Source organism: Aplysia californica, unplaced genomic scaffold, assembly GCF_000002075.1.
Source record: "Aplysia californica isolate F4 #8 unplaced genomic scaffold, AplCal3.0 scaffold00046, whole genome shotgun sequence".
NCBI classification, from domain to species: domain Eukaryota; kingdom Metazoa; phylum Mollusca; class Gastropoda; order Aplysiida; family Aplysiidae; genus Aplysia; species Aplysia californica.
This window is the reverse complement of record NW_004797316.1, coordinates 252,585-263,727: the sequence shown is the minus strand read 5'-3', so window position 1 is coordinate 263,727 and position 11,143 is coordinate 252,585. Positions and strand designations below refer to the sequence as shown.

The window sequence follows — 11,143 nt, the reverse complement described above, 5'->3', positions numbered from 1 at the left end:
TATAACCGAAGCTAAAGAAATCATTTTTTTTAAGATTCGAACCAGGAGTCCTTTAAATCCCACTGCAGCATGCCATCAACAGATTTAGCTGTGCTACTCGGAGACGCGTATTGTTTATTACTATACCGCCCTACCAAACATAAAATGCGTAGCCTACTTTCAGAAGGGCACTAGGCTCAGATGAAAATATTCTTGGAAGGACAAGAAAGGTTTAGACCTTATTCCGATTCAAGCTGAGATCTTTGTCGTGTTTGCCAGATTGGCAGAAAACTGCGCTACATATTATGTTGGTATTGAGAATGCAAAGACTGCAAAAAGGTCCCTCAAAGACCGACCATAACGCTGCTTGCAAATGAAAGTTAGGACTTTCGCAGTAAGAATGCGTGCCGTTTTGTCATAGGCCTACTGAAGCAAGGTCCATTTTTTCTTGGGTATATTTCTTCAGTTTATATAGATCTAGAATGCCTACTCAAAAGACAGCTTCTTATAAGGATAAGGCCGTCTCTAAACGCCCGTAGCACCTTCTGTATATTTTCCTAACTCTATGATGTGGGCCAAGCCTGTGCCATGTTTAAAACAAGAATGCAGTCACGACGACTCAGTTCTCAGTTTTCTGTCAGTGCGCGGGTTGCTTCTCCCTCCATCAGACACTGGGATAGCGCGTTCGTGTTTTTAGTGATATTTTGGGATTTGGTTTGTTTGCCTTCCCGAAATACATTGTTCTTGTGATTCACGGTTTTAAAAATGTGACGACTTTTGAGTCAATTCAATAGGTACTTGTTAACACTATGTGAGTATTGATCCATAGGCCTTCTCTTGCACCGACCTAAATTTTGACAGACGAAGCAATCATTTTGTAACACTGGTGCAAAATCTTCAAGACGGATGATCCTACCGTTTGTCACCTGGAGACACAAGCACCCGATATAATTTTTTAAAGTATTTCATAATAGTTGTCTGACGTGACCAAAATACGTTTTCCTGTGTTTTGAAATTCACTCAAACAAACAAAACGAAACCCACCGACCCCGCATTAACTGTGAAAGCTTTCTCATTGCTACTGTGTATCAGATCCCAGATGAGATCACAGCAATCATAAGGGTAGTGGTATTGTGAAATCAGTGAGTCATCGAGAGAGGTTCGGCGTTCTCAGAGTGGACGTGTCCTGCTGATGTTAAACTGCCCGTCGGTCACCGGGGTAAGGAGGAGGACGGAGAACGAATAGTCTGAGGGTCACTTCAACGTCCCAGCTCTGAGCGGATATCACACACTTGACTGGTGAGTACAGCTGGTAAGCCAACGACTCAAGGAGGTACTGAGACTTTTTGAATTTTCTTCTTTCTCTTCCTTCTCTTTCTCGTCTACCTCCCCCTCCTCCTCCTCATCTTCCTCCTCCTATCGCTCCTCGTCCTCCTCCTCCCTTCTATTCCCCATTCCTTCTCCTCCCCTTCCTTTCCTCCATTCCTCCACCTTCTCCTCCCTTCCTTCCTTCCTCCATTCCGCCTCCTCCTCCACCTCCTTCACCTCGTCCTTCTCCTTCTCCTTCTTCTTCTTCTTTTTCTTCTTCTTCTTCTTCTTCTTCTTCTTCTTCTTCTTCTTCTTATTATTATTATTATTATTATTATTATTATTATTATTATTATTATTATTATTATCATTATTATTATTATTATGGTTATTATGATTATTCGAGTTAGAGGGCAACACAATCCGACAATGACACTGTAACAATATCTGTAGCAGAACTATCTAGACTGACGTCTATACCAGAACTGTCAGAACCAACATCTATGAATCTACCAGAACTATCTATATCAACATCTATATCAACATCTTAATCTGTACCAAAATGTACCATCGTTTGTACATTCCCTACATCTATTCCAGAACTATCTAAATAAATGTCTATATAAAGAATGACCTATTTCAATAACTCTAACAAATTCATCCATGCCAACATGTATACCAGATTTTTTTAATGCAAACATCTTTATAAATAATAATTATCCATGTCAGCATCTTTAACAGAAGCATCGTTACCAACATCAGCATCTATACAACAACCATCTCTATACCAGTGCTTGTCAACTTTTTTATAACCAGCACCTGCTTTTACTCTCTTTAGAAATAGTCTAACATTTTTCGTATTTCCCAGCAACGTAATTCATAATTTATTCCTAGCGGGGCATTTCAAAGCATCTGTCACTGTCCAAGTGACCTAAACCGCCCACCAAATTCACCAAATCGTCCATTATAGTGCGGTCGAAAATTTGTGGCGCAACTCTTTGTCAAATGCATGTATTTCCTGTACAATCGAACAAAGACTCTCCAGTTTTTGCACAATGACTTGTATCAATTTGTTTTAACAGATCAATATGTTTGTAAACCCCTGTTATGCGTATTCTAGAAAATGCTTTAATAAATACTTAAATATTTAAAAAATCCAAGAGGGCAGTTTTTACAAATTTCAACAGGTTTATAACGAGGACAATATCGCTTTGAAAAGCAAGTCAATCATTTTATTTCTAATCGCAACGTTTTGCTTATTGAACGCATGTTTTGAAAACCGTTAGTCCAAAAATGTGTCCATTATAACATAAGATTCTTTTCTTGTAACAAGTTTTGCCACTAAAAAAGTGTCATTAAAGAGCTGTGATCACGCAGAACATACAAAAATGCAAAATATGCGTGAGACGTGGGAAGTGCTGTGAACAATTCAATTTTTCGCCCAACGGGGACTTGAAGTATTTAATAAAAATTTAGGAAGAAAAGTTTTTTCATCTAGCCTCAGTTGTTGAGGAAAAATATTATTAAGTTAAGATAAAATCATACCAACCAAACTGTTGTGCCAAGTCGGTCATCTCTACATTAATATCAACAAAAATTCGAACAGCTATAATTCAACCAAGAGGACGTCAAGTTTGTAAATATGGTGAAATCCACCAACATGTTCGTGAAATATCATGTTTTTTAAATTTCAACCAAAATTGGATAAAACGCAAAATGTTACTTTTTATAAGCGTTAAGCTACAAGGGCGCGATCAGCCCATTCTGGTTTCACCGTTTTAAGATAAGGACGGTAAAACTACCACAGTCACCTCAGATAGATATCTAAACAGGCCGAGAAGGTTTTGTGGAAGTTCGGGGAGAACGCGTTATGCTATACAGAATTGGTTCCACTGAAGTGGGGCCACAACTCTCACATCAAGAGTGACCCTGATAAGGTTACAAGAAAAGTTTGGGGAACCTCTTATAAGCCGAAAATTTACAAATGAATGATTATCACATTCCTCCTACTAGAGCCCCTTCAATTATCCTTTGTGGATTTTCAATAGCCAGAGTTAGGGAAACAACCCACAAATAATCGAACGGTTCAAACTTGTTGAACAAGACGTCCAAAGAATCGAAAGAGAAACATACCACAGGGGTGTTAAAACATTTTCCAGTTTGTGTATTGAAGCTTGTATGGAAAGAAATGGTCTACATCTGGAGATTTAGATAGCGAACACCTTCCATGAGTTTATTTAGTAATATCAATTTTGTCTTAATTTGTTTTCCAAACGCATAAATAGTGACTATTTGAAATAGAACAGTGGTTGGTTTTTAAGAAGCTGCAAGGTTTTGCGTTTTAGTCAGTTTTGGTTGAAAAATTTTTTATTTGATATATATTTTAACAAACAGATAGATCTTTTTTTCACACTAACAAATGTAGCGTCATCACGGTTGATTTTTATTCCTGTAAAGTTTCATTAAAACTGGTTCCAAGATAATGTGATTTGTTGCTGTTTAAAGGGGTCCATTTTTTTAGACCCGGTAGTTACCTACTGACCCCCCCCCCCCCCCAATTAAAAAAACCCAAAAAAAACGTTACCCCAGGGAAAGCCTATATCAGTATAACTCTGCACAGAAGTGCACAATCTATTCAAAAATAACTGGAAGCAAGCTGAACCATTTGGAAGGAGAAATACATAACAAAAACAACAGTATCTTGGAAGCAGCCACGGCTACTCCGAAGACTCTGTACACTGTCTAACAACGTATTTTTATGGTTAGATAATATATAGAAACAAAGTCTTTTATGCAGACAGGGAATCTCTTCTGCAAAATGGTTTGGAATTAACAACAAAGACCAAGAAAATACCAAGTAAAGTAACAATACTTAAGTGGGTGGCTGACTTCAAGTCGCATGGCTCTGTTGAAAATAAAAACAAGAGATTAAAACTAGGGTCACACACAGTAGGAGACCGATGCTAGTGCTCACTCCTGAGGATATGGCAGTGGTGATGGAGTATTAAATTAACTATTGCCAGAGAATACGTTTGGCGCATGTTGAAGTACGATCTGAAGTTTAAACTGTACAAGATCCAAGTGCATCAAAGGCTCAGCGGTGCCAATGCAGCAGAGTGTCATAGACAATTTCGTCTACCGCCTCAGAGATATGTCGCCCGAAAAGAGCGTCACGTGGAGCATGTGCTCTAACTTCCTTCAACTCTATTTTAACCGTTTTCATGGGTGTCGCTGTCGGGAAAGTTTTTGGGGGAGTCTGCTGGTACATCCATACTTACAAATACATCAATACATATCCGGGAACCGTTTATACCCAGTTTTTTTTTTATGTACGTGCAGTTGTTTAGATCATTTAGGAGGCAGGCTTCGCGCCGGAAGATCGAGATGCATGTACTCGATAAAAATTCCCCTCACTCAGGAATCGAACCTTCTGCGTGCGACGGCGAAGTGTCTACTCGCGGTACTACAGACGCCGTTAGATCTGTACCAGAACAGTCAATACCAACATCTACATCAAAACCGTATAAATCTACATCTTCATCAAGATAAATACTAAAACCATCTATACTTACATCTTTTCAAAAATAATTTGAACAAAATTAACTAGACCAACGTACAATGTATTTACTATCTTTTACCAACATCTGCATCAAAGCCTTCTATACCTACATCTTCACCAACATCTGCTACAAAAGTAAAAGCCCAGATAAAACCATCACAGAAAGCTGCTACCCCTTCAAAATGTTTCTATCTCTCTCTCTCTGTCTCTCTCTGTCTCTCTCTCTCTCTCTCTCTCTCTCTCTCTCTCTCTCTCTCTCTCTCTCTCTCTCTCTCTCTCTCTCTCTCTCTCTCTCTCCGTCTCCCTCCCTCCTCTTCCCCCCCTCTCACTCCATCCATCCATCCATCCATCCATCCATCCATCCATCCATCCATCCATCCATCTATCCATCCATCCATCTATCTATCTATCTTTGTCTGTTTGTCTGAAGGCATATCTAAAAATTTCTTTTAATTCAGTTTACATGCGTATTTTTCTTCTTTCCATTCGTGAGCTGGTTTTGGAATTTTTATCACGCAGATGAAAAGATGCAGTCTTCAGCTATTTTCCCGAAAGTTGTGTCGTTTCTACTGCTGAGTCTGCTGAGTCCGATGTGTCAAGGTCATGGCCGTTTGTTAGAGCCACCATCAAGGTCGTCAATGTGGCGTCTGGGATACGACACACCGCACAACTATGACGACAACCAGCTGTTTTGCGGAGGAGTTGGGGTGAGTTTCAGATAAAATGTTCGCCCTTTCACTTTGTTCAGAACAAGTTGTTAGAATTAAAATCTATCTCCAATAGCAGACTAAGAAATACATGTACATATTCGGAATATACTGTATTCAAATTTTTCCTTGTGATTTGCCTTGCAGTCTTGCGGCATATCAATTAAGGCAACAGCAAAACCAGAGTTGCTTAGGCTCCTTATGGTTCCACTCATTCTAGTGTTCGATCTCCAAAGGACAAGTTCTGAAACTAAGTTAAAACGCTAACGTAGATTTCTACACCCCTTTTAAAAAATGAGCTAAAAGAGTCTTTTGTGCCTGATGTCCTGGCGATTCAAATGTGGTGCCTCTGAGAGTGAGACTCCGGATGTAAGAAGTATATCAAATTAAAGTTCAAGTGGAGGGCTCGGGTTTACTTTTACTGTTAAATTCTACATTGCTGTATGATTCTCGTATACTTACAGCCGACTGAAATCCATCGAACTTATAAGTGACCGACATGTCGAAAGGTTGAATAAGACACTTACCCAAAATCGCACAATCGGCCAAAATAGATTACTTGGTCAATTTGGTTCATATATGCTCCAGTCACAATTTTCAGTTTTTGCCTTTGTTTGCCTTTATCTGTTGTTTGGCTTGTTTTGTTTCGCTCACCATTACCAGTTTTGTCAGAGGTAGCCATTTTCACGGACCAGTAACATATTATTTAAAACAGTCGCACATGGAAAGGACGACAGAAGTCCATTTGAACACGTGCAAAACAGGCTGTTGTCCTGAATATTTGTCATGTGACTAGCCCCTGGGGTCTTCATGTGTGTGCATACAACGAATATTTAGATAAAAAGTCGATGTGCATAGGGTCAGTTGCACCCCTCCCCTCTCTACTTTTGTTGAACAACTCTCAGCATCAGAGATGTTTTAATGGAGGAAATCTTCTCAATTATTATATATATTGGGTCACACTGGCAGAAAATCAACTTTTGACTAACCATCTTTGTAACTCAGTGTGCCTCACAGACCTCTTGCTGCACCCTTTTTTATATACTTTCATGATGAAGACTGTGCAGCAGTTGTTTTTGGTTTTGTTTTGTTTTTTGTTGTTTTGTTTTTTTGGTTTTTGTTGTTGTTTTTTTAGGGGGGGGGGGGGGGGGTTACTATCTGGCGTCCATACTCTAAAATTGCTTTTGATTGTCGTGGGTCTTGGGATTTCTTCCAACACTCTCTCTTTAAGTTCAATTGTTGCTCTCCTTAAAGTATGGTTCTACAATAGATAATCAGGGAACAACACCATCTGTAGGTACAAACGTATGTTTCTAAAAACAGTAGGGCCCGCCAATAGTTTGGTTGGTATCATGTTGGACTGCAATGAAGACGATCCTGGTTCGAATTATCGTTGGGACATTGTTTGAACTCGGATAGTTTTCAAGAAGTTTTTGAGGCCGTCATCCCGCTTAGTTTGATCTTTTTGGGGATGGTTGTTACATTCGGAGACCCCACCTCTTAAATGATCCCACACAGTGTTTACAGTGGGGATAGACCTATACTACCATAGCACACCATAGCACACCATAGCACACCGTAGGACACCATTGCCATGCCATGCCGTGCCATGTCATACGATACTGTTTGAAATGATCTGTTTGTGTCACAGATGACGTTCCTTTCTTACAAAAATAGAAAACCCTGTCTCTCTTATAAATCAGGAGCAGGTAACCGTAAAAGCACACAAAACAGTCTACATGCAGGTACAGAAATTTATAAAAAGATTTGTATTCGTTCGCCTGTAACGTTCGTTATTATCAGGTGTCTATTAACTGAGGTAACCGAACGCCGCTGTTGGCAGGGCTGTCTGAACGCATGAGTTTGAGGGGTAGTTGTCGGGAGAGCACGGGGTCCTACTTCTTGAATCTTCCGCTTTACTTTCTTGTTGGCTCTATAGCCTGTTTCCAACACAAAATGACCGTTATCAGACAGTTACTCTTAAAAGATCCTTGGATTTGATTCCCATTTCGCCTTGTCTTCTTTACCTTTCAACAGCATGAATACAGTTCGCGATTAAGATCCTTCTTTTGTTCTTCTGCTTAATAACACTCTCCGTCTTGTTACTTTTACTTTGTTCGTGATAACGAATTTCTGAAAACGATATATTCTTACAGTGCTGGTAGCTGTGTTACTGTACCAAACCTTAATGACCCTTCCATAATGTCTACAGTACTATGGGTGTCACACAGAACTCGCGTATATTCAGTTGGTGGAAGGAGGAGAGGGGAATGCTTCTGGTGCATCTGCTACTCTAATTAATTAGTTATAGAAAAACTGATATCACCGCGTATGGAATCCGCTCTAATATAGAGAACCGAAATTTGACAATCCATTCATTTTATTTTTCTTTGCCTTCATTTTGGTTATTTTTAGAATTTTAAGTGACATGTCTGAACCAGACGTTAGGGTCCATGGCATCCACCCAGTGCTACCCTCACTACTCCTGCTTTACTTACATGAATGATCTTGTGCCTTTTTGGTTGCCCTGTTATCTTAAACTGGATTTTACCATTAAATTGTTGTGTTGAAAAGGGAGTTGAGCTCATGCTATGCCTAATAATGATGCTAATTGAACTAAATATAATTACTTTATATCCTCAGGTCCAATACGGACAAAATGGCGGAAAATGCGGCGTCTGCGGAGACCCTTGGAATGGACCACTCGATAACGAGGCAGGCGGCAAGTACGCAACGGGAATCATCGTCCGGAAGTACAGAACGGGTCAGGTCATCGATGTGACGGTTGAGCTAACAGCCAACCACAAAGGGTACTTCGAGTTTCACGTCTGCCCGTCTGACAACCCTTTCGCAAAAATCACCCATGAATGTTTGAAGAAGTATCCTTTACTTGTGGAGGACACTGGAAAGGTCCGATACCAAGTGCCCGAAGACGGCTATAATGTGAAAATCAAGCTAAAACTTCGTTTACCGGAAGGTCTTAAGTGCCGCGCATGCGTGTTGCAGTGGAAGTACAATGCTGGTAACAGCTGGGGCACCGGACCAGACGGGACTCAGTGTGTCGGCTGTGGTAACCAAGAGCAGTTTTACGGCTGTGCAGACATCGCCGTGGGTTATAGTGACGTCTCACTTAACCGGCCACCAGTCCAACATCCATGGTATTTCCAGGAAGAGGACTCTGAGTGGCATTACGGAATTGTGAAAACCAATCTAAAAACCAACGTGACTTCTGGAAATGGTGTGGACAGATTAGCGCAAAGCCATGTTTTCGGCAGTCTTGTTTTGTCTTTCCTCACCTTTCTTTTTTGTCACTTTTAGTTTTGGGAATATATTTTAATGTCCCTTGTTTGATTCATTGTATGGAAACTCATGAGATCACAATGAATGTTTCAGTTCTGATTTCCTATACATTCTCGGGGTAAAACGTGGATGTCTTACCGACCAACTAAATTCCTAGTTTTGTTTTTATCCACTTGCTACGTGCCCTCCACTGTACATTTTCTCATGTTTATATCATGGTCACGATACACGAACACTTTTTTTTCATGTACATGACATTTGGTTGGCAGCGTCTTTCTGCTACGTTTTTACTGCTGCTTGTCCCGGTCGTTGATGAGATGTACAGCTTACAGTCTCCGACATTCCTGGAGGCCTGTTGTCGTAAAGCATGTATGCAAATGGAATCGTAGTTATTTCTCCTCCCTCTTCTTGTGCTCGATCGCATCTCGCCTGAAATCCGGCTTCTACCATATATGTACTGGGCCATCCTGCTCAGTTCTTCTGTCGGCCCGCACAGCTTCTCTTGTAGTGTCTATTGGTTTGGCCACGTTTCCTATCTCAGAGCCCTATGTTTCTTGCACTGCTAAAGGATGTGTTCTACGGTTTAGTCTGCTTCTCCACACTGGCATTTTGGTGATTGCACTACATCTGTACATGTGTTGTCTGTGTCTTTTGTTTTGTTTTCGTAGTCTGAAGATAATCACTTGCTCTTGGTGGAACAGCTCATGGCAGTTATCTGGTGTATGTGGTGTTTTAAATGGTGTATTTATAGGAGTTTTCATTTCTGTGAAGTTGATATTGTTGTCTTGTTTTTCTTTTTTGGGCACCTATTTTTTGCCACTCTGCCCGCCTGTTCGTTTCCTGAAACACCACGGTGCGATGGGATCCACTGCAGCATGATGTCACGGCATGGGGTGCCCGCCATCACTTCTCTCAGCCTTGGGTGTTTGTCGGCATTGATTGCGTGCTGTACTCACATGGCCCCTGTCAGGAATACTGTTAGCTTTGGGGGTCTACTACATCTCTGATGATGTTTGCTGCCTGTATAAGAGCCTCCGCCTGTGCCATGTAGTTGTACAATGCCGCTAGGTTGGGACTGCCTTTGCTTGATAATTGTTTCTTTGTTGCATGCTCTTTTGTCTAGGTGTTGGGATAGTGTTCTTATGATGTAGCCAAAGAGCGAAACCATATATGTAGGTGGATGAAAGTTCCAAACCTATGAGCCCATTTTTGTCGTCATTCGGGTTCCGACTCAGACAGGAAGTGTAAATGATATTACTACCTCAGGCAGATCCTCTGTACTGTACTAAAAAAACAAAGGTCACAATTTAAGTAGGCCTACATGTATTAAGTATTATTTGGCTTTGATGTGCCCAGGGAAGATAGTCTGATCTTTAAACTCATACTTTCGTAATCCTTTAAAAGGTTTTTCCTTCAACAAACAAATAAACAATTAAAGTTACTACTCTCTTGGCATTTACTAAGCCTTCTTGTTTGTCACGTGTGCTGGCAGTGTCCCATTGGATGAAGGGTCAATTTTACGAACGCGAAACTTTCAAATCGTTTTGTTTTAGCGTGAGGTTGTTTTGTCAAACAAACACCAAGGCTTGCAGCGTCCATTAGATCCAATATAGAACTGTGTATTTGATGTCATGACATTCGAGCGGGTCGTAGAAGTACCAGTATTTAGAGGTGTGTTTGCTTCTCATGTATCAACAGACATTTCTTTGTGAAACTTTTCCAACCAAGATGAAAGAACACGCTGGCTACTCGACCAGGCACACAGCTGTGTTTTGACTTGCAAAAGCCACAACTCGTAGAGAGTTGTAGCTGCAATGGTGGAACATGTTGGCTTGAGGAAGATTTACATTATTGCTGGTCGCAAACATTGTAGCCACAGTCCATATTTGACGTCTGTCATTGTGACTGGGGAAGACAGCCTCGCAAGTTTTAGACTTCGCAACAATTATTATAGTGTAATATTTTTAAGTTGGTCCTAGATCTAGTGCAGTACCTGAAGCAGGATTGTTGTCTCGTTTGGACAAAATTGAAAAAACCATGTTGTTGAATCTACGCATGTGTTTCGCTGTGTCCCGTGGGCTGTTGCTGTATATAACATGCTTTTGGCGAACAAGCCTGGTTCTTTATTTATTGATTTATTTATTTTAATTTTGGGTGGGTTGGGGGAGTGAGGGTATTTGTTTTGCTCTTTTAGGCTTTTTTTGGGGGGAGGGGGGGTATTCAGGGGATGCGTTTTCTGTTTTATCTCTATTTTTGTTCCGTTTTCTTCTCTTTTTTTCCTCCTTTTTCC

The 11,143-nt window shown here is 40.6% G+C and overlaps 1 protein-coding gene across 2 annotated transcripts; it reads left to right on the top strand.

The window, feature by feature from the left end:
• The first annotated feature begins 555 nt into the window (after nt 1–555).
• On the top strand, nt 556–11,043 carry LOC101859842. Of its 2 annotated transcripts, none has more exons than XM_005092398.3 (3): nt 556–1,278; nt 5,366–5,553; nt 8,197–11,043. In XM_005092398.3, the coding sequence occupies exons 2-3, from the start codon at nt 5,374–5,376 to the stop codon at nt 8,869–8,871; spliced, it is 855 nt and encodes a 284-aa protein (XP_005092455.1). In that variant the 5' UTR covers nt 556–1,278; nt 5,366–5,373; the 3' UTR covers nt 8,872–11,043. The 2 variants fall into 2 exon arrangements, with proteins under 2 accessions (XP_005092455.1, XP_005092456.1); XM_005092399.3 differs by having other exon boundaries at nt 556–1,291.
• The last annotated feature ends 100 nt before the right edge of the window (nt 11,044–11,143 follow it).

What these genes read in the sequence shown, in the direction of transcription:
- LOC101859842 (XM_005092398.3), top strand. Translation starts at nt 5,374, where the DNA reads ATGCAGTCTTCAGCTATTTTCCCGAAAGTTGTGTCGTTTCTACTGCTG. An exon ending in TGTTTTGCGGAGGAGTTGGG is followed by an intron (nt 5,554 to 8,196) that starts GTGAGTTTCAGA and finishes TTATATCCTCAG; the next exon opens with GTCCAATACGGACAAAATGG.